The sequence below is a fragment of the Oncorhynchus tshawytscha genome, linkage group LG01 (assembly GCF_018296145.1).
Source record: "Oncorhynchus tshawytscha isolate Ot180627B linkage group LG01, Otsh_v2.0, whole genome shotgun sequence".
Taxonomy (NCBI): domain Eukaryota; kingdom Metazoa; phylum Chordata; class Actinopteri; order Salmoniformes; family Salmonidae; genus Oncorhynchus; species Oncorhynchus tshawytscha.
In genome coordinates, this window is record NC_056429.1 from 63456906 (window position 1) to 63481019 (window position 24114).

At 40.1% G+C, this 24114-nt stretch overlaps 1 protein-coding gene across 2 annotated transcripts in view; it reads left to right on the top strand.

The window, feature by feature from the left end:
- Positions 1–24114, top strand: part of LOC112254711 (disintegrin and metalloproteinase domain-containing protein 12) — a 140742-nt gene that overhangs the window by 82365 nt on the left and 34263 nt on the right. For both annotated transcript variants that reach the window (XM_024427498.2, XM_024427504.2), the window contains exons 4-7: positions 16359–16437; positions 19637–19713; positions 21372–21561; positions 22947–23012. In XM_024427498.2, the coding sequence (XP_024283266.1) occupies positions 16359–16437; positions 19637–19713; positions 21372–21561; positions 22947–23012 (412 nt within the window). The remainder of the gene's footprint in view (positions 1–16358; positions 16438–19636; positions 19714–21371; positions 21562–22946; positions 23013–24114) is intronic.

Consider the following 24114-nt stretch of genomic DNA (forward strand, 5'->3'; position numbering starts at 1 on the left):
ACAGGTGGATTGTATTTATCATCATTAGTCATTTAGGTCAACATTGGATCATTCAGAGATCCTCACTGAACTTCTGGAGAGAGTTTGCTGCACTGAAAGTAAAGGGGCTGAATAATTTTGCACGCCCAATTTTTCAGTTTTTGATTTGTTAAAAAAGTTTGAAATATCCAATAAATGTTGTTCCACTTCATGATTGTGTCCCACTTGTTGTTGACTCTTCATAAAAAAATACAGTTTTATATCTTTATGTTTGAAGCCTGAAATGTGGCAAAAGGTCGCAAAGTTCAAGGGGGCTGAATACTTTCGCAAGGCACTGTACATAGCCTGCAATGCACCATCCAAATGGAATGATTGCCAATGCCATCATATAGTGGCTCAAATAAATTGTTGTATTTTTTAAATCTTAAAACACCAAATTTGGTCTACTGTATTATAAATTCTAGGCCACCATCACTGTAAATCATGAATGATAACATCCATACTGCATCTGCATGCCAACCATTTGATCCCAATCAGTTTCATGGGAATATGCATGTTAGAACTTATTCTTCTTGAATGATGTAGGCATAGTAGTTATTGTTTAATAGAGTAGAGGAAGTTAAGAAGCTACACTTGTATTTTGTTTCAATCAATGCATGTTAAGCCTAGTGGCTCGCGCTTTTAAGTTCTGGCCGCATAAGAAAAATCTAAATAAGATGTCATAAGTAGCCGTAATAAGTGGTGTTTTTGGTCCAACAGTAGAGCCTAATGTAAAATGTATTACCGTGCTATTTTCTGAACAAAAATATAAATGCAATATCAAGGATTTTACTGAGTTACACTTCATATAAGGAAATCAGTCAATTGAAATAAATTCATTAGGCCCTAATTTATGGATTTCACATGACTGGGAATCTGTTGGTCAGATACCTTAAAAAAAAGTTAGGGGTGTGGATAAGAAAATCAGTCAGAATCTGGTGTGACCACCATTTGCCACAGGCAGTGCAACACATCTCCTTCACATAGAGATGATTGTTGATTGTGGCCTGTGGAATGTTGTCCAACTCCTCTTCAATGGCTATGTGAAGTTGCTGGAAATTGGCTGGAACTGGAACACGCTGTCGTAAACGTTGATCCAGAGCATCGCAATTATGCTTAATGTGTGACATGTCTGGTGAGTATGCAGGCCATGGCTGAACTGGGACATTTTCAGCTTCCAGGAATTGTGTACAGATCCTTGCGACATGGGGCCGTGCATTATCATGCTAAAACATGAGGTGGTGGTGGCGGAGTAATGGCACGACAATGGGCCTCAGGATCTCATCACGGTATCTCTGTGCATTCAAATTGCCATCGATAAAATGCAATTGTGTTCGTTGTCCATAGCCTATGCCTGCCCGTACCATAACCCCACCGTCACAATGGTGCACTCTGTTCACAACGTTGACATCAGCAAACCGCTGGCCCACACAACGCCATACACATGGTCTGCAGTTGTGAGGCCGGTTGGACATACTGCCAAATTCTCTAAAATGACGTTGGAGGCGGCTTATGGTAGAGAAATGAACATTCATAGTCCCTTTGCAGAGTTCATTTTTCAAGGTAATGTGCAGAACTGAGGGGTTTATACCACAGCTTCCAATGAAAACAATACTAATGCACACATTTACCGGTAGAAACAAAAAACTGTCATTGATATTTAAAGTTTATAAGCGAAATTCATACTTTTGATTGCTAGAGATGCGATCCAGTCGTTTGTTCAATTAGTTCTATATCTAGAGACAGGACCCAGTCGTTAGTTCGATCACTATGCAGGCTAGCTTATTCCTTGATTGCACGTGTACACCTGCAGCAAGATAACGCAACCCAGTTGTTCGGTTCTATATGTTCTGTTGCCATGCTTTGGCAATGTTCTTATCCCTTGCTCGTTAGCTAGCCAAAGAGCTATGGCTAACACAGTCACAACCTATGCAGCCAGAATAATAGATTAGTAACTGCAATTGCATTTGTTTAAGCTGTTTTCTATTGACATTCATTTGGTTACATCCATAACGTGCTGATGATGGACGATTTTGCCTGACATAGCTAGAAACGTTTGCCTTCTCTCCAGGACACTCGATACTGTTCCTTACGAGGAGATTGCATTGCATATCGAACACTTTAATTTACATTTAATTCAATTGAGCAAAACAAGTGCACTCCCCATTGATACAAATCAACCAGTCAACATTTAATTGGGAAGGTTTTTGAGAAGCATTTAAGAAAGTTCATGCAAACAGCGCATGATGACTGGATTGCACATCACAAATAGCCGACTAACCAAGACTAAACTCCAAACTTTCTCAATACCTGGTTTGCATACCCATTGTTCCCTTAGTTAGCATATACTGGTAGATATCATAAAGTCAAACGTCTTTCCTATCCTACCGGCTACCGATATCATTCTTCTGTGAGCTGCTCCATGCGACAACCAGTTGCGAGCTGAGCGCGCTTGCTGCCTGCAGATGATATTCTGCTGAATCTAGGCTGTGTGCTGCGCATGTGGATATATTTCACGTGTTTTGCGATTGTGTAGGCTACTTTGTGCGTGATTTGTCTGTCGTTCTACATAATGAATAAGTCTCTACTTAATGAATAAATCGCATATCTCCACTACATTACTTGTATACACAACAGTAGGGATTAAGAAGTGAGTATAGGCAATTCCCACTGGTATAGGGCATATACCTGTGTATAGCCTCCACGACACCACTGGCCCTTTGTGTTTTACAGTCAAGGAAATTGGGACAAGGTTTGAAGATATTATTCAATGAAGGTAAAGTAAATGTTACGAGTAAAGTAGGAATCCCAGGTTTCAATCGGCGATAAGATATTAATGTTTTAAGAAAGGATTGTACCGTATATATTTGGCCTGGCGAAGCACTTTTATGCGCTGACTGAATGGAAGCTAATAATTATGAGTTTTTTACTCTGCTGGTCTCACGAAGAAATTAATAGTCCTCATTGTCCGAGACCGACTGACACATAGACAAGACCAACACACTCAATGCGTGGTCTTGAAACTGAAACACTGCCTAATAGTACAGATTTGTAATGTGGCATGAACACAACCAGTCATTATGTTTTCATCTGATTGTCAAACAATTAGGCTACTTCATGAGGCTCATAACCTGCACACGTTACTCAGGGAAGCAGAAGGACATGGGGTGCGGGAAAATAATTGTTTTCAAGACTCATTTTGATATTTTTCTGAATATACACCATGTTTCATGAGCTGAAATAAAAAATCCTCAAAATGTTCCATATGTACAAAAAAGCTTAGCGGTACCTAGATTTATTTATGTCTGTAATAAATCCATTTTGTGGAGAAAAACTCATTCTGATTGGCTGGGCCTGGCTCCCCAGTGGGTTGGCCTGGCTGCCAAGTGGGCGGGCCTACACCCTCTAAGGCCCCACACATGGCTGCACCCCTGCCCAGTCATGTGAAATCAATAGATTAAGGCCTAATACATTTATTTCAATTGACTGATTTCCTTATATGAACTGTAACTCAGTAAAATCTTTGAAATTATTGCATGGTACGTTTATATTTTTGTTCAGTATAATTTCCGACATTCGATGGGCTGTTTGTTAGTCAACTTGTCTATAATTAGATACATGCAGCTTCTCTTCTGTCATTACTTGATGCTTGTCTAGAATACTAAATAAAGCCTTGCTCACCAGAGTAATGTCATAAATCGATTGAATGATCAATGCTTCATCAACAAGTTAGTTGGCATTGGTCGAGTTTTCTCTTTCATTTCTGCATCTCTCATGGAGCAAGGACATTTAGGGACCAGAGAGATTTCCAAGTGACATTTGACCGGATTTAAGGAAATGCAGAGCCATGAAAATGATTCAACATGTTTCTGATAGTATTTCAGTTCGTCTTGGATGCATATTTTAAGTGGTTGAAAATGATATACTGTCAGCTTTTATGTCGCTGAAAGAAATTGCATGTTAGGCTAAACAACAAGTCCCTAAGCACGTATTCACATTCTCTCAAGATGCTGAAACAAATAAATCATATTTCTCCACTCCAGTTCCTGAAACAAAATTAACATTTGGTCCATCATTAATTTTCTGTGAGGAACATTAACTTCAGGAGGAGTTCATTATAATAGGCTACATGTGAGGCATACAGTCAGTGTCCAGACTTCAGTTACTATTCCAACTATTAACCTATTCCACTTTAAAATAATTCCTGCACTCAAACAGTGTCCAGTTGATAAATGTAAAGAGACATCGCTTACAAAAACACCAAAAAGTGTTATGAATGATTTTCCGCATTACTTTCACCCCTGAATAAAAAGGGATAAACTAGATAAACGTGGAAGGTTAGTTCCGCGAACGCATCGTGGAACACACCTTCAACATTGTTTATTCTTTTCCATTGAACACATAGGCCCTTGTTGATTATCCCTTACACTGTTTTTTTTACTACAGAATGTAAACTATAGTCAACTGTTAATACTACAGTATACTACAGTCATGTCTGCTAAACACTACAGTGAATACTACAGTAAAGTCGACAAAAAAAACACTGCAGTGAATACTATAGTTTTTATACCATAGTATTTTTTCATGTGGGTGTAAGTCAACCGAAAACCAATCATTACGGTACAACTTATCCAATTTCTATTTGTGACACAAAATTAATTTCACCGTCTCTCAACACGTAGTTCCATTACTCCCCAATCACTATAGAAATACCATCCACAACACTGTTGGCACACTGAAGTGTTGGTATAAAAAAATGACAGCTGTGCATTCGGAATTCATGCTGGGCTTGTGCTAAAGATTCTGGTGACTGTCACGCTGATTCCTACGAGACGAGATCAAAGGCTCTACCAGCTACTTTGAAGTCCTCTGCCATCTAAATGTCATTTGATTGGCTGCCTGTACCTCTTGACAAAAAGAGGGCCACTGGTGGGCAGTCATTACTTAAGGGGGCGTAATCAAATTGAGCTGTTTCAATATCCAGGGGAAAAAGAGAATTCTCGCTATCTTTTCTTTTCTCAAGAGTGTGCTGCCTGGTGAGGAAGCGGTATGCTTGAGGTCCAACAAGTGTATGAAGTATCTATTCTTGAAGAAAATAAAAAGCATACCACGATGACTTATTCTGATTATTTTATATCACATAATTCACTTGATATTGTTTGCCAATCAGGCAGTCTCAAAGCTCTATCTACCTCAAAGAACCAACCAACCATAGAGCACTGGTAATGTTTAGCCAAGAGGCGAAGTAGGCTGCACATAGAGACACCATACAGCCATTAACTAATATGCACCATCTGCCCTGTGCCAAGGAGATGATTACAGCAGGATTTCATCACGTCAAACCAGTGGCTGGTGCTCTAATGTATGTCATCGAATCTTACACAAGGACAACTCTGCCAAAGCCCAGCTTCCAAACGTGTCCCAAAAACTCCTCTTTAGCATTTGCATGGAATTAGCATTAGCTTGACACAAATCCTGTTTGGACTCTGAACATATCCTCTTATCCTGTACATGCCAGTGCCTACTGTAGCCTGTCTATGAAACCTCCCCTATGCTCTGATGTAGGTCCCCAGTGAAGCTTAATACATTTTCAATGAGACCACGTGACTGTGTATTGTAGTTACCCGCTTCTGGCTTATTGATATTAATGTGGTGTGTTGCTAATTGTATGATAAAGATTGTGATTTATAAAGACAGCAGTTATGTCATACTGTAGGTAAGACATAGAGCTATAGAACAGGAGCTCGAAGCTTCAATCCAGCTCTCATTTTTGGTATACCTATAAAAGAATGTTGAAATGTGAATGTTGACATGATTGACTAATCCCTCCTCATCTAATCCTACATTTTGGTCAGCAGTAAACAGCGTAGGATAGCTAGAGAGCTTCCTGCTGGGACTTCGACGCACACTGGATCCTATTTTTATTTTATTATCCCACCGACTGATTCCTCAAATCCTCTCCATCCACCCCAGCAGAATTGTATCATGATTAAATTAGGGATTTTTAAAAAAAATAATAGATTTTACTCAAATATGGGTCAACGTAGTGGGGAGTGATATTTTGTCAGATATTTTCCACTCAACTTAAACTGCACAGTAGCTTTTCAGTTTCTGTGATATGTCAATTTGGCTCACTCCTCTTTTTCTTACTGTAGTAGCTATATTCCGGTACAGTAATCCAGTTAATCTTGTTCCTCTGAATATCCCTGTACTCAGACTCAGATTTCTTCCTCTTACACACTAGCAAGGTAACACTTAAACATATGCATACACTCAATGAAGCATGTAGGATGCTCACTCATTACATCCACTTGTTCCTGAACAGAATGGACAGATGTCCTTGTTCTGCTTGCACAGGCCACAAATATTTTCTAACAGACTTAAATATAGCACCTCAAAACGCACTTCTTGGAAATAAGTACTCTGTAAAGTATTTGAGACACAGTTTTAAAGGACAGAACTCCGCTACCTACAGACCCAGCTATGCCTACACCGGTGGAGGTTCCTCAGCGGAGCAAGGGGAGGACCATCCTCCTCAGTGAATTTCATAAAAATAAAAATGCTAAAACATTTTTAGATAAAACTATACTAAATACAGGACCAGTCAAAATCTTGGACACACCTACTCATTCAAGGGTTTTTCTTTATGTTTTAATATTTTCTACATTGTAGAAGAATAGTGAAGACATCAAAACTATGAAATAACACACATGTAATCATTTAGTAACCAAAAAAGTGTTAAACAAATCTAAATATATGTTATATTTTACATTGTTCAAAGTAGCCACCATTTGCCTTGATGACAGATTTGCACACTCTTGGCATTCCCTCAACCAGCTTCACCTGGAATGCTTTTCCAACAGTCTTGAAGTAGTTCCCACATATGCTGAGCACCTGTTGGCTGTTTTCCTTCACTCTGTGGTCCAACTCATCCCAAACCATCTCAATTGGGTTGAGGTCAGGTGATTGTGGAGGCCAGGTCATCTGATGCTGCAATCCATCATTCTCCTTCTTGGTCAAATAGCCCTTACACAGCCCGGAGGTGTGATGTGGGTAATTTTTCTGTTGAAAAACGAATTATAGTCCCACTAAGCGTAAACCAGATGGGATGGTGTATCGCTACAGAATGCTGTGGTAGCCATGCTGGTTAAGTGTACCTTGAATTCTAAATAAATCACAGACCATGTCAAGAGCAAAGCACCCACACACCATCACACCTCCTCCTCCATGCTTTACGGTGGGAACCACACATGCGGAGATCATCCGTTCACCTACTCTGCATCTCACAAAGACATGTTGTTTGGAACCAAAAATCTCAAATTGGATTCATCAGACCAAAGGACAGATTTCCACTGGTCTAATGTCCATTGTTCGTGTTTCTTGTCCCAAGTAAGTCATTTTTTCTTATTGGTGACCTTTAGTGGTGGTTTCTTTTCAGCAATTCGACAATGGAGGCCTGATTCATGTAATCTCCTCTGAACAGTTGATGTTGAGATGTGTCTGCAATTTCTGATGCTGGTAACTCTAATGAACTTATCCTCTGCAGCAGAGGTAACTCTGGGTCTTCCTTTCCTGTGGCGGTCCTCATGAGAGCCAGTTTCATCATATCGCTTGATGGTTTTTCAACTGCTCTTGAAGAAACTTTCAAAGTCCTTTACATTTTCTGGATTGACTGACCTTCATGTCTTAAAGTAAGGATGGACTGTCATTTCTCTTTGCTTATTTGAACTGTTCTTGCCATAATATGGACTTGGTCTTTTACCATATAAGGCTATCTTCTGTATAACACCCCTACCTTGTCACAACACAGCTGATTGGCTGAAATACATTAAGGAGGAAAAACAATCCACTAATTAACTTTTAACATGCTACACCTGTTAATTGAAATGCATTCCAGCTGACTACGTCATGCAGCTGGTTGAGAGAACGCCAAGAGTGTGCAAAGCTGTAATCAAGGCAAAGGGTGGCTACTTTGAAGAATATAAAATCTTAAATTTATAACACTTTTTTGGTTACTACATGATTCCATATGTGTTATTTCATAGTTTTGATTACTTCACTATTATTCTACAATGTAGAAAATATTACAAATAAAGAAAAACCCTTTAATGAGTAGGTGTGTCCAAACTTTTGACTGGTACTGCATACACACCTTTTAATTGAAATGCATTCCAGGACAGACAATGACACTCTTGCCTGAACCTAGATGATATAGGATGTAATCATTAGTCCAACAGCTTCAAACAAGAGTTTCTATTGGACAAATTAAAGTATGTTTATCCCCGTTTTGTTCTGTTTGCTTCCATTTAAGAAACATTTTTCAACATAATTGGAGGAATGAATACACCCCTGATCAAGCATTAATACACAGCCATGTTGTATTCCTTCTTGCATCCATGCACTCTCCTCCTCTCACCTCTTCCCTTGTGGACTTCAATGCACATCAGCTGTATTTGACCAGGTGAAAAAACATTTCCAAGCCAAACCGCTAACGTTACATACAGCCTACATCGTTATCACCGTATTAGCTAAAGTAACATCATAGTCAGCATAGCTAATAAAACTAACGCATTAGTAAACCCGCTACAATCATGCATTAACTTTACAGTGCATAGCCAGTTACACCGGCCGGTAGCAATACATTCGTAAAACGAAAAGCTTACCTTGACTTGGAAGAGTGTCAGTTGGATAGTCATAGCCAGCTAGCTAACATAGCACCATTTTGTTTGAGCAGGGTGTTTCAGTACTAGATAAGAATATAAGTTTATGATCAGTAAGAATAGATGGTTCAATTGATACCTTGACTACAGAATTATCTCATGAATTAGAAATCAACCAGAAGTCAATTCTTGACCATCTGGACATGTCCTTGTTGCTCCAAGTGAAGTCCTTTTTATCAGGATATTTAGATCTCCAAATATCGACTAATCGAAGACCAACACATAGATTATTAAACTCAGGATTAACTATGCTGGATCTGTTAGGATTGAAATATTAATGGATCTGAAGTTAATAAAAAGAATCTGAGTTATTGGAAACTCAATAGTAGACTGTTGGAAGATGATCATTTCAAGATGGATGCCAAAGATATTATACAAGACAATTGGAGGAAAGCCCAACTATTTAAGTCTTATGGGAAATATTGGGAATTAATGAAGTATGAAGAAGACAAACAGCCATGAAGAGAGGTAAAGAAATTGCTGAACTTAAAAGATTGAGGGAAGATAAACGTTTAAGGAAATACTTTCTCTAATCTCTATGGAGGACCTTGATGAAGAAGGAAAGGGTCAGTTATTCTCTTTACAACTAGAAATGGACTGAATGTATGAAGAGACAGCAAAAGGGGCATTTGTAAGATCAAGTAGGAGATGGTTGGAGAAAGGTGAAAAACATACAAAATACTTTTACAATTTAGAAAGAAAAAATTCTGAATTTACATCTATTCATAAGCTTAATATAGATGGCAAAGAAAATGAAAACCCCAAAGATATTTCAAAATATGTTTCAGAATTCTATGGTAACCTTTATACCAGTAATGCCTGTCCTACTAGTGACATATCTGCCTTTCTAGACTGTCAAATACTTCCAAAAGTCTTGTGATGAAATTATTTCTATCAATGAAATAAAAAAATGTATCAGCAAGTTAAAAGAGAACAAATCTCCAGGGAATGATGGCATTATCAGTGAATTCTATAAATATTTCCAGGAGGATATTATTGAAATTATATTTGTTTTTAAGGAGGCAATTGATTTAGGGGTCCTGCCTGTTTCTATGACACAAGGCCTAATTTCTGTAAAACCCAAACCAAACAAAGATTCTATGATGTTAGAAAATTGGAGACCAATCACATTAATGAACAATGATGTAAAGCTACTTGCATCCATCTTTGCAGAAAGACTTAAAAAAAGGTCTTGACCAAATCATTGACGATACCCAGTCTGGTTTTATGAAGGGCAGACATATATGTAATAATATTCGACTAGTATTGGACTTGATATACAACAATGAGCACATTATGGAAGATAGCTTTATTTTATTTGTAGACTTTTACAAGGCATTTGATACAGTTGAACATTGTTTTATTTTTGAGACTCTTCGATTTTTGGGTTTTGGTCAATATTTTCAAAGTGTAATTAAGACACTTTACAATAATAATAACAGCTCTGTTAAATTATCCCATGGAACTTCACAAAGATTCGACATGAGACGTGGAATTAAGGATTTCCAGAACTGGTTTGACAACAACATTATTTGGGTTAAAAAATGATTGAATAATGATGGACAACTATATGATTATCTAGAATTTATTAGAACACACAATGTTACATTCACTCCCGAGGAGTATCAAATTGTTGTTAGAGCTATCTCCAAAGGTGCTATTCTTCTTTTAGGAGAATATAACAGTACTCCAAGTGCAGCTGTTGAGGATTTTGTAGCCTCAATACAATTAGAAGGAATTGACATTTTAAACTATGAATGTAATAACATGTATATAAGGAAACTATGTCAATATGTTACTATTCCCTCTGCTAAAATGTACTAGAAGGCAGCCCTAGGACAAGTGAACTGGAACAAAGTTTTGTTGTCGTCTGGTAAATATTGTACATCTAATAAGGTGAAAGAAGTATCATACAAACTCATTCATAGAATGTACCCTGTAAAGACCCTTATTATACACAGATTTAAAATAGCTATTGATAACAAATGTGTATGTTGTGATTGTGACCCAGAGATTCTTGACCATTTATTTTGGGACTGCTCTTATGTCAGAAGATTTTGGTGTGAGTTAGAAGCTTTTATTTTAAAATAAACAACTATTAATGTTAATTTGAAATACTCTGATGTTATGTTTTATTTTGAACCAAATGATATGGACCCTGATTTAATTTTCCTTGTTAATTTGTTTATCTTTCATGGAAGATTCTTTGTCCATAAAATGATGTGGGCAGAGAACAAACCCCTTTTCACATTATTTAAGATAGAATTGAAATATTATTTTGAAATGATCAGGAAATGTAAAAACAAAAAAGCAATATGCACCATAAAAGTATTTAACAAATTGAAAATTAATCTTGATATGTTGTCACGCCCTGACCATAGAGAACCATTGTTTCTCTGTGGTGTAGTAGGTCAGGGCGTGACTAGGGGGTGATCTAGTATATCTATGTCTATGTTGTGTTCTAGTTTAATTTTCTATGTTGATGTTTTGTATGATTGCCAATTAGAGGCAGCTGTTATCGTTGTCTCTAATTGGGGATCATATTTAAGTAGTTATTTTTCCCACCTGTATTGGTGGGATCTTGTTCATGTGTAAGTTGCCTATGAGCACTCCATTGTTTTCACATTTCGTTCATTCTTTATTGTTTTTGTGCATTTCAGTTATTAGACATGTGGAAACCATATCACACTGCACCTTGGTCCGATAATTCTTACGCCGAACGTGACATATGTAATACCCCTGTCTGTTAGGTTTATGTACTCTTGTTTGTATATTTCAGTATTTTTGTATTTGTTGTGTTAATAAAAAAAGATTAACAAATATTTTTAAAAAGTAGGCTAAACTAGCTAGCTGCAGTTGCTAGCTAAGTAAGTGAAACTGAAAGTAAAAAAATAAATGACACTCTCCGTATATATAATTCTCTTGCTTCTCCATCATTTTGGAAGAAATGTATTTGTTCAAAATTGTTCAACTATTGTCTTTCTCACTCTTTGAGTCAACTACTCACCACATGTTATGCACTGCAGTGCTAGCTAGCTGTAGCTTATGCTTTCAGTAATAGATTAATTCTCTGTTCTTTGATTGGGTGGACAACATGTCAGTTCATGCTAAAAGAGCTCTGATAGGTTGGAGGACATCCTCCAGAAGTTGTCATAATTACTGTGTAAGTCTATGGAAGGGGGTGAGAACCATGAGCCTCCTAGGTTTTGTATTGAAGTCAATGTATCCAGAGGAGGACAGAAGCTAGCTGTCCTCCAGCTACAACATGGTTCTACCCTACAGAGTGCTGTTGAGGCTAATGTAGGCCTTCTTTGAAAAATAGTGTGTTTTTAATAAATTATTTGATGACATTTGACTGCCTCAAATTTGTTTCTCGACCCGTGTGCACCTACGTTGTAAACTTTAAATCATACGCTAGGTTGTAGCAACCTCATGATGGATATATGGAAAATTTGAGTATCATGTAGTAGCCTAAACCTATTACTGTTACATTGAACTGGGTGAATGGAATATGAATGAGTTTCATCCAATATGCTGTAATAGAAATAAGGCCATGCTCTTGAAAACAAATCGTCCTCAATCATCTTAAATGGCACTGACCGCCACTGACCTACACAAACATGGGCAAACGCTTACTCTTGCTCTCACACAAACACAAACACACACACACTTCTAAATACACTATATACAAACAGTGTAGCTATTCCCTCCACAAGGCAATCAAACAAGCTAAGCGTCAGTATAGAGACAAAGTAGAGTCGCAATTCAATGGCTCAGACAGGAGACGAATGTGGCAGGGTCTGCAGTCAGTCAGGGATTACAAAAGGAAAACCAGCCCCGTCATGGACACCGACATCTTGCTCCCAGAGAAACTAAACAACTTCTTTGCTCGCTTTGAGGACAATACAGTGCCACTGACACAGCCAGCTACCAAAACCTGTGGGCTCTGCTTCACCGCAGCCAACGTGAGTAAAACATTTAAATGTGCTAACCCTCGCAAGGCTGCCGGCCCAGCTGGCTGGTGAGCTTACGAACATATTCAGTCAATCCCTATCCCAGTCTGCTGTTCCCACATGCTTCAAGAGGGCCACCATTGTTCATGTTCCCAAGAAAGCTAAGGTAACTGAGCTAAACGACTATCGCGCCGTAGCACTCACTTCCGTCATCATGAAGTGCTTTGAGAGACTAGTCAAGGATCATATCACCTCCACCCTACCTGACACCCTAGACCCACTCTAATTTGCTTACTGCCCCAATAGGTCCGCAGACGATGCAATCGCAATCACACTGCACACTGCCCTAACCCATCTGGACAAGAGGAATACCTATGTAAGAATGCTGTTCATTGATTACAGTTCAGCATTTAACACCATAGTATCCTCCAAACTCGTCATTAAGCTCGAGACCCTGGGTCTCGACCCCGCCCTGTGCAACTGGGTCCTGGACTTTCTGACGGGCTGTCACCAGGTGGGAGGGTAGGAAACAACATCTCCACCCCGCTGATCCTCAACACTGGGGCCCCACAAGGGTGCATTCTCAACTCTCCTGTACTCGCTGTTCACCCATGACTGCGTGGCCATGCACGCCTCCAATTCATTCATCAAGTTCTCAGACGACACTATAGTGGTAGGCTTGATTACCAACAATGACGAGACGGCCTACAGGAACGAGGCGCAACAACCCTTTTACAGATGCACAATCGAGAGCATCCTGTGGGGCTGAATCACCGCCTGGTACGGTGACTGTTCCGCCCTCAACCGTAAGGCTCTCCAGAGGGTCGTGAGGTCTGCACAACGTATCACCGGGGGCAAACTACCTGCAAACTACCGATTGCTGAAGTGCGTATAAATCGTCTATCTTCAGTTGCAACACTCACTACCGAATTCCAAACTGCCTCTGGAAGCAACATCAGTACAATGACTGTTCGTCGGGAGCTTCATGTAATGGGTTTCCATGGCCGAGCAGCTGCACACAAGCCTAAGATCACCATGTGCAATGCCAAGCTTAGGCTGGAGTGGAGTAAAGCTCGCCGTCATTGGACTCTGGAGCAGTGGAAACACGTTCTCTGGAGTGATGAATGACGTTTCCCCATCTGACGGACGAATCTGGTTTTGGAGGATGCCAGGAGAACGCTACTTGCCCGAATGTGTAGTGCCCACTGTAAAGTTTGGTGGAAAAGGAATGATGGTCTGGGGCTGTTCATGATTCGGGCTAGGAAATCATAGCGCTACAGCATACAATGACATTCTACACGATTCTGTGCTTCCAACTTTGAGGCAACAGTTTGGGGAAGGACCTTTCCTGTTTCAGCATGAATGGTTTTTCCAGATTAGTGTTGAAGAACTTAACGGGCCCTGACCTCAACCCCATCAAACACCTTTGGGATAAATTGGAATGCCGACTGCGAGCCAGGCCTAATTACCCAACATCAGTGCCCGACCACACTAATGCCCTTGTGGCTGAATGGAAGCAAGTCCCCGCAGCAATGTTGCAACATCTAGTGGAACATCTTTCCAGAAGTAGAGGCTGTTGTAACAGCAAAGTGGGGACCAACTCCATAATAATGCCCATGATTTTGGAATGAGATGTTCGACTAGCAGGTGTCCACATACAGTGCATTCGGAAAGTATTCAGACTCCTTTATTTTTTTTTGTTATGTTACAGCCTTATTTTACAATTGATTAAATCATTTTTCCCCCCTCATCAATCTACCAACAATACCCCATTATGACAAAGCAAAAACAGGTTTTTAGAATTTTTGCAAATGTATAAAAAAAATAAACTGGAAATTTCACATAAGTATTCAGACCAATTATTCAGTACTTTGTTGAAGCCCCTTTGGCAGCGATTACACCCTCTTCTTGGGTATGACGCTACAAGCTTGGCACACCTGTATTTGTGGAGTTTCTCACATTTTTCTCTGCAGATTTTCTTAAGTTCTGTCAGGTTGGTTAGGGAGAGTTGCTGCACAGCTTTTTTCAGGTCTCTTCAGAAATGTTTGATCGGGTTCAAGTCCGGGCTCTAGCTGGGCCCCTCAAGGAAATTGAGAGACTTGTCCAGAAGCCACTGCTGTGTTGTCTTGGCTGTGTGCTTAGGGTCGTTGTCCTGTTGGAAGGTGAACCTTCTGAGATCCTGAGTGCTCTGGAGCAGGTTTTTATCAAGGATCTCTCTGTTCTTTGCTCCGTTCATCTTTCCCTCAATCCTGACTAGTCTCCTAGTCCTTGCCGCTGAAAAACATCCCCACAGCATGATGTTGCCACCACCATGCTTCACCGTAGGGATGATGCCAGGTTTCCTCCGGACGTGACGCTTGGCATTAAGGCCAGAGTTCAATCTTGGTTTCATTAGACCAAAGAGTCTTGTTTCTCGTTATCTAGGAGTCATTTAGGTGCCTTTTGGCTAAATCCAAGCGGCCTGTCATGTGCCTTTTACTGAGGATTGGCTTCTGTCTGGCCACTCTACCATAAAGGCCTGATTGGTGGAGTGCTGCAGAGATTGTTGTCCTTCTGGAATATTCTCCCGTCTCCAAAGAGGAACTCTCGAGCTCTGTCAGAGTGGCAATCGGGTTCTTGGTCACCTCCCTGACCAAGGCCCTTCTCCCCCGATTGCTCAGTTTAGCCAGTTGGCCAGCCCTAGGAAGAGTCTTGGTCATTCCAAACTTCTTCCATTTAAGAATGATGGAAGCCACCATGTACTTGGGGACCTTCAATGCTGCAGAAATGCTTTGTACCCTTCCCCAGATCCATGCCTCGACAAAATCCTGTCTTGGAGCTCTACGCCCAATTTGTCTGACCTAATGGCCTGTTTTTTTCTCTGACATGCAGTGTCAACCGTGGCACCTTATGTGCCTTTCCAAATCATATCCAATCAATTTAATTTACCACAGTTGCACTCTAATCAATTTGTAGAAACATCTCAAGGATGGTCAATTTCAACAGGATACACATGAGTCCAATTTCGAGTCTCATAGCAAAGGGTCTGAATACTTATGTAAATAAGATATTTCTGTTTTCTATATTTAATAACCGTGCAAAAATGTCAAAAAAACTGTTTTCGCTTTTTCATTATGGAGTATTGTGTGTAGATTGATGAAGACATTTTTTTTTACGTCTATTTTATAATAGGTTTGTAACGTAACAAAATGTGGAAAAAGTTTAGGGTCTGACTATTTCCCGAATGCACTGTACTTTTGGTCATGTATTGTATGTTCCTGTGACCATCCCCTCTGATGTATCTTTGATTATGCAGCTGTAGAGATGGGTTGTTCCTGCCACTCCTCAGTCTATTCTTGGGGTGGGACTCACCATTTCAATCTGTTCATGGCCTGCAGTGTGACACACACACACATAAATACTATAATTAACTCATCAGGGATTCTTCAAAGTGCGACAATATGTCATTCAAGGTCACTCCCAAACCCTGCCCTCGACTCGTCTAGCTTCCCAGTGCTGTATATTTCACATATACCTAATCACTAACAGTTTACACACGCCAATGAAAATATGGTATAAGGCCGTTAAAAACCAGTGTGTCCAACTTCTCTCTTGTCCTCTAAAAGCAAATGTATTTTTTTAGGTGGACCTGAGGTTTTGATGTCTATTTTCTTTTCTGTTTTTTTAGGGGCCTGTTTGCAAGTCATTATACTGAGACACATTACCTGGAGGATGGGAGTCCCGTCACTGGTGCTCACAACTCTACGGTAGGCTGGAGGTTGAGTGCTTCTGACATTCATGTTTGAATGAACATTGTGTGCTGCTGACTTTAAAGGATGGACCTTTAACAATGTCATGTGAACTCAAGTGATGCTTTTTGGATCAAATGGCCCTCAAGGCAATATTGAGAACACATGTCTGAAGTATAGACATGGCATGACATCTGAAATATCAAATGTTTTGATCCAGTAAATGGATTATGACTAACTTAGTTTTCAGTGGGGAATATCTGTCTAGTTATTGACATTAAGCCATATTGACATGTAGACCTAACACTTGGTGAATTGATACAGGGTTAAAACCAGTGCCTTCAGAAAGTATTCACACCCCTTGCATTTTTCCACAAATATTGTTCTGTTACAGCCTGAATTTAAAATGTATTAACTTGAGATTTTGTATCATTGGCCTTCACATAATAGTCCATAATGTCAAAGTGGAATTATGTTTTTAAAAACGTTTGCTAATAAATTAAAAATTAAAATCTGAAATGTCTTGAGTCAGTAAGTATTCAACCCCTTTAATATGGCAAGCCTAAGTAAGTTCAGAAGTAAACATATACTTAACAAGTCACATAATATGTTACATGGACTCACCCTGTGTGCAATAATAGTGTTTAAATTATTCTTGAATGACTAACTTATCTCTCTCTGTACACCACACATACAATTATCTGTAAGGTCCCTCAGTCAAACAGTGCATTTCTAACACAGATTCAACCACAAAGACCAGGGAGGTTCTCCAATGCCTTGCAAAGGGCACCTATTGGTAGATGGGTATTTTTTTTAAAAAAAGCAGACATTGCATATCCCTTTGAGCATGGTGAATTTTTTTATTAGGCTTTGGATGGTCTATCAATACACCCACTCACTCCAAAGATACAGGCGTCCTTCCTTACTCAGTTGCTGGAGAGGAAGGAAACCGCTCAAGGATTTCACCATGAGGCCAATTGTGACTTTAAAACAGTTACAGAGTTTAATGGCTGTGATAAGAGAAAACAGGGGATGGATAAACAGCATTGTAGTAACTCCACAATACTAACCTAAAAGACAGATTGAGAATAAGGAAGCCTAAGGAGCTAAAGTAAAACTGAAAAACATTTGTCAAAGAAGTTAAATTTATGTCCTGAATACAAAGCGTTATGTTTGGGGCAAATCTAACACAACACATCACTGAGTACCACTCTTCATATTTTCAAGCCTGGGGGTGGCATCATCATGTAATGGCTATTCTTGTCATCAGCAAGGACTATGGAGGTTTTTTTTGCATAAAAAGAAACAGAATAGAGCTAAGAGGAAAACCTTGTTCAGTCTGCTTTCCAACAGACACTGGGAGACAAATTCACCTTCCAGCAGGACAATAAAGTAAAAGACAAGGCCAAATATACCCTGCATTTGCTTACCAAGACAACATTGAATGTTCCTGAGTGGCCTAGGTTTTGACTTAAATCAGCAAGACTTGAAAATGGCTGTCTGGCAATGACCAACAACCAACAAGACACAGCTTGAAGAATTGTAAAAATCATAATGTGCAAATATTGTACAATCCAGGTGTGCAAAGCTCTTAGAGACTTGCCCAGAAAGACTCGTAGCTGTAGTCGCTGCCGAAGACAATGCTAACATGTATTGATTCAGAGGGTTATGTATTGACTCAGAGGGTTATGTAATCAAGCTATATTATTTTTTTATTTTTGTCACGCCCTGGTCTTAGTATTTTGTGTTTTCTATATTTATTTGGTCAGGCCAGGGTGTGACATGGGTTTATTTTGTGTTGTGTTTATGTATGGGTTTTTTTCATAGGTTTTGGGATTGTGGCTTAGTGGGGTGTTCTAGCAAAGTCTATGGTTGCCTGAGGCGGTTCTCAATCAGAGGCAGGTGATTCTCGTTGTCTCTGATTGGGAACCATATTTAGGCAGCCATATTCTTTGAGTGTTTCGTGGGTGATTGTTCCTGTCTTTGTGTTAGTTGTCACCAAATAGGCTGTATAGGTTTTCACATTCCGTTTGTTGTTTTTTGTATTGTCGTGTTTATTCGTCATTAAACATGTATCGAATTAACCACGCTGCATTTTGGTCCGACTCTCCTTCAACGGAAGAAAACCGTAACAGAATCACCCACCACACCAGGACCAAGCAGCGTGGTGACAGGCAGCGGCAGCAGGAGCAACCAAGGTTGGAATATACGACTTGGGAGGAAATAGACAGGTGGGCGGTCGACCCAGAGAGAGTGCCGGAGCCCGCCTGGGATTCGCTGGAGCAGTGCGAAGAGGGCTATAGGAGAATGGAGTTGAAGAGAAAAGCACGGCGGCGCAGAAGGAAGCCCGAGAGTCAGCCCCAAAAATGTATTGGGGGGGGGGGGCTCAGGGAGAGTGTGGCAGAGTCAGGGTTCAAACCTGAGCCAACTCCCCCTGTTTATCGTGAGGAGCAGCGATCACAGGACTTCTGGACTTGGGAGGAGATATTGGACGGAAAAGGACCCTGGGCACAGCCTGGAGAAGATTTTTACGCGCTACAAACTTCAGCACACCATTCTACTGCCAATGTTTGTCTATGGAGATTGCATGTCTGTGTGCTCGATTTTAGACAGCTGTCAGCAACGGGTGTGACTGAATTAGCCAAATCCACTAATTTGAAGTGGTATCCACATACTTTTATATATTGTTCCTGTATGTCTATGGCACAGACATGTTCATGTTGAATGTAATTAGTTGGTGACTCAGCCAAGTATTTTCATAGCAATGCTATTTCAAAAGGAGTCTCCTTTCAGAGCAGTAAAGGGGTCTCTTTTGGAGTCAAGTCAGTACATCCTTAGTGATTGTGTAAAAGTGTGAACTGGCTGCGGAAAATGCCAGCTTCAAGTATTTTGTCTCACAGTTCAGTACTGACGTTCAGTATTTTTCAAACTGACTTTTGACTAACAAAGCAGTTGGTCTTAGAGTAATTGGTGTAGACTTGAATGAAGCCATTCAGCCATAATACAGAGTTTTGTTTTGACTCCAAACCAGACACTTCCTCATCATACTGTCTCAGACAGACAGTAGCTTCATTATGTCTCTGTACACTTAATGGCTTCCTTTCCACTTCTCCTTGGTTGACCATTGGTGAAACGAAAGATAAGTATACTATAGTATGTTAAAGAATGTCCTGACACGGTTTAAATTTGACTTGAGTGTCATGTTGGTATTTTTCAGAAGAACTGTTACTACCATGGAGAAGTGGAAGGCCACGCTAACTCTGACGTCACTCTCAGCACCTGCTCTGGCCTCCGGTAAGTAACACTTCAGTCTATAGGATCCCAGAAGCCTCAGACATGCTGTGTAAGTGGCCACAATCATGACCCACAGATTGTTCCGGCAATTCTCACATAGGAACTTCATTGCGAGGAAAGGATGTGTATGACAAACCATTTGAATGTAAAAATGTTTATTTCAGAAGCAAGACATAATCCATATCTTAGAGCACACCAAAAGGAGTATAGTGACACCAAGATGTCTATATCATGTACTGTTAGCATATCATAGGGTCTTAAATGAGGCATGTATAGATGGCCATGTTCATCATATTTTCAGAATGATGTTTTGTGATACAAATGTAAAAAGCATTTCAAACATCCTTCATCCCAATGAAATGTATGTGAAAATTGACAGAACAATCTGAGATACCACAAATATTTTCCGTTGCTGTAGAATCGCACTTTAGCCCCTTAATTCTCTGTCAACAAACAGGTATGAGTTTCCACTTACCCAAGAGTATAGAAGTGTCCACCAAAAGTGTATAATAGATCCCTAGACATAGAACATGGTCTTGGTCTGGGCCACCCAGTGATTATCTGTATTCTCCTCCACTCTCCTCTGGGTATGTGTCTGTGCCTAATGGCCACCTGGAAGTAATAAAGCTGCCTGGCTGAGTCTAAACAGCAACAGAAAGCCTGCTGATGTACGCTCATCTCCTGCTTAATTACCCCAAACTACAGATGCATTATGTGACGAGAAAACGTTTAGTATGCCGTGAAACCTTTTAACGATGCAATAAAAGCTAATGAAGAGGAACATTTAGCGGTAATACATTTGTGATAAAATGTTGACCTGAATAAGAGTCCACCCCCAAGGAGTGTTACTGGTCATTCTTTTTTTTAATCTTGTACCTCACAAAATCCTTGAGGCAGACAGATGTTTGACGAGCAACATGCGGCTTGGCTTCAATGCCAAAACAAATTGTTTCAGAGTTTTAGTTGGCCTAAGAGCCTCTTCGGGGAGTTGAATCTACTGTAAGTCAGTGGGGCCATTTACATTGACTGAGTTATTTCACTAAGAGACATTTGTTCAGTCCCAACATCCAGTAAGAAAATAAAACAAATCTAAATAATCCAGCTGTGAAAAATTAAGAAAGCCAGTACAGAGAGAGAAAAAAATGAAATATATATAAGTAGGCCTTAGAAATATCCTTCCACACTTTGGTCCTTGGAAGTTCACAGTCCACATAAAGGAAACTTCTCTTGATGATCAATACAATATGCCTTACCAGTTCTTGACTTGGACTGAAATAGATGCTAGTATTCATTTTGGGTGCTGGTACTGTTTCTATATAGGTGCAGGAACTCCATAATACTTTTTAGCTAATATTCTGAGGTGCAGGACCTCTAGCAGTAGAAAAATAGAGGCACCGGTACCACGTTCCGGTGAGCTCTTGCCCAAGTCAAGCACTGTCCCTTACTAGACTTTGAGAAAGTTCTCACTCAAAGTTAAAGACCTAGGCCTTTAAACTATAAACATTTTCCTAATTACAAACATTTCTGACCATAGCTTAACATGCAGTCAAAAATCAACATGGCTTCCCCCTTCTGGTCACGGAATGCTTTGTCCACGCAGTCAATTTATTATGCCAGATCTGTTGAACAGCTTTGCCTCATCTCCCCTTGTCTTACAGGGGTTTCATCTCACTTGAAAATAAGACCTTCATCCTTGAACCATCGTTGGACCAGGACAATTACACACACATCATTTACCGAGGGGAAAACCTCAACCTGTCCTCTGGAACCTGTGGTCATGGCTTCAACATGTCCTCTGTTACACCTGACAACCATCTAAGAAGCCCTTTCAGAACATTCAGTACCAGGGTGAGGCTCATCGACAACAACTAAGTTTTTCTTCTGACCATTTCCTTCAGATTACCTCCATCAAATACCACATTAGAAATATTGGTACTGTAGCATTCCATTAACAAAAATGCTCATGCTAAAGCTATCAGATCAAAACATTAGATCTAGAAGATGTTCAAAAGGAAGAGCTTGATAATGGATTCATGTTGTATGGGATCTGGAATAATGGTATCAGTGAGATAGATAGAGAGTGATGTAGGAGCGTGGGCTCATGGACTTATGACATTGTCATCCAGATAGCTGTCTGAGAGTGTCTGTAACACAATGTTCTGGGTTTGTTAACAATCTGAGCGGGGATGATGCCACCTTTCATGGTGGGAAAGCAATTGATTTGCCGACTGACAGGATTCACTATGGAAACACCTATGTCTTAATTTCTCTGATATAACACATGACACCATTTGAAACATGCTGATATGGAATTTGTTTTGTAATGGCAAGCCAGGGGTCCTTAGAGAGATGTTTATTGTTAATTTGTAAATTGATGCATGCCTTTATAGCTATTGCCTCATAGGTAGGATCAAACTTATTTTTACCATACTGTTGTAACAAAGATGATGGATTTTTGTGGCAGTATGATCGATTATAAACAATGAGGGCAATTTTCGCTGTAAACAGAAACCAGGGCTTGAACTGTATTGGTTTTGTACTTGGTTTTGTACTTGAATTGGCGCTCAGACCAGCACATGAACCATGGTAGAGATCCAACCTTGCCCTTACTCTTTCCCTGGCTCCAGAGTCCTATATCAGGGCCAGGGCAGGAGCATGGGCACAGCTCCCCACACCAGTCTCCATGTAGCAGGTGTACAGGTCCATCTGCCACCACCTACAGTACCTGCCTGCATCCATTATCAATCCTGATCCTACCCTTTCCTTCAGAAATAATAACCAAGACACTCACTGACACAGTGAATCATCAGTTTCCAATATTGGAGCTTTAAAAGCTTGATAAAAAGAACAGGAGCACTATGATGGGACAGGATATTTCATAGAAACCTGTCTGCTCTCTGCGTGACTAAGCACATGAGTAATAGGCTTTTTTTATGAAGCTTTTGCCACTGGTGTGTAGGCCTTCAATGTGAAGTTGAAATCACAGGTGATTCCGTGACAGGAGCCTTTTGAAAGATTGATAAGCAATATTTTTGAAGTAGCTTTAACATAAATAACCTAATGTGGACTCACTAGAAGTTGTGCGAAAGTGAGCGTTGTTTACAAAGCTAAAAAAAAAGTCGGGACTTTGAGGAGGAGAAAGGAGTGGTTAAATTTAGAATGTCCATGTCCTTGAGTAAAGATTTTGTTCAAATGATGAGTTTTCTGCACTCCCCCCTTTCTCTGCATCACAGCACAAGAGGCACGCTCAGAAGACTACCAAATATGTAGAGCTGATCATCGTTGCAGACAACAGAGAGGTAATGTATCTATAATGAATTAAAATGCATAGATAATAGTCCTAGTGTCGCCCTACCTATCATTACCATGACTACAGTATGTGGTGTGCCCATTCAGAACGGCTAGAGACACACAGACTTTTCAGAAGAAAATAGGCAAGATTTTAACAAAGCAAGAACAAATCCTCATGGTAACGGCAGAATTAGGTCAGTGTGCTGCTACAGTGCGGTCGTCGGTGGCAGCCGTATTCCACGGGAAGTGCTAAACAATTCCCCAGTGGACTAGACAGGAAACAGGAAACGGTGTGGATACAGAAGAAGGAGAGAAACGCTCGCACCGGGATTTCCCCTTGGCTGCCCCTAGCTGATACTATTGACCTGAACTGGAAGAGAGAGGAGGAGAGGACCCACTTGCTTGTGCTGCTCTATAAGGGCCAGGCTGGATGTAGCTGACTAAGTAGGTCTACACACAGTATACACAAGCAGGTGGATGCACAGTGGGATGAAAAAGGAGAGTCTGTCTCACCTTGGATTGCATCCGATGCCTCTCACATGCCATTTCTGCCAATGCACATGCTCCCCGTTCTCTCGCCAATTGTTTCTGAGATGAGCCCAGATCCTGATGGACCTCAGCTTGACAACCTGTCCAACATGTTATACCTTCCCTTCCAGACTGGTTGAAGATATCTGTAACATATGGGCCATGCCATTTCTCCAGAAACGACCATTATACTGTACTGCTAGGGTTGCAGAGCTACCAGTAATGTACAGAGGTTACCGGAATCTTCAGTAATTTTGGTAATTAACAGGTGATCTATGGCAATAGAATAATTGTCTTATTTGCATAAGCTCTATACAAATAACTTTGTTTGTATAGTGCTTTTCAATACAGGTAACAAAGTTATTCACATCATAAAATAAAAGTGACTAACTTAGAAACAAAGACAGATATAGCTAATTCAAATCATACATTGAAAGCATCTTTATAAAAGTGTGTCTTCAGTAGGTATTTAAAAACAGACACTGAATCTGCAAGCCTGATCTCGTCTAGCAGACCATTCCAAAGTCTAGCCCTAATAGCAAATGCCCAGTCTCCTTTTGTTTTCGACCTAGACTTTGGAAT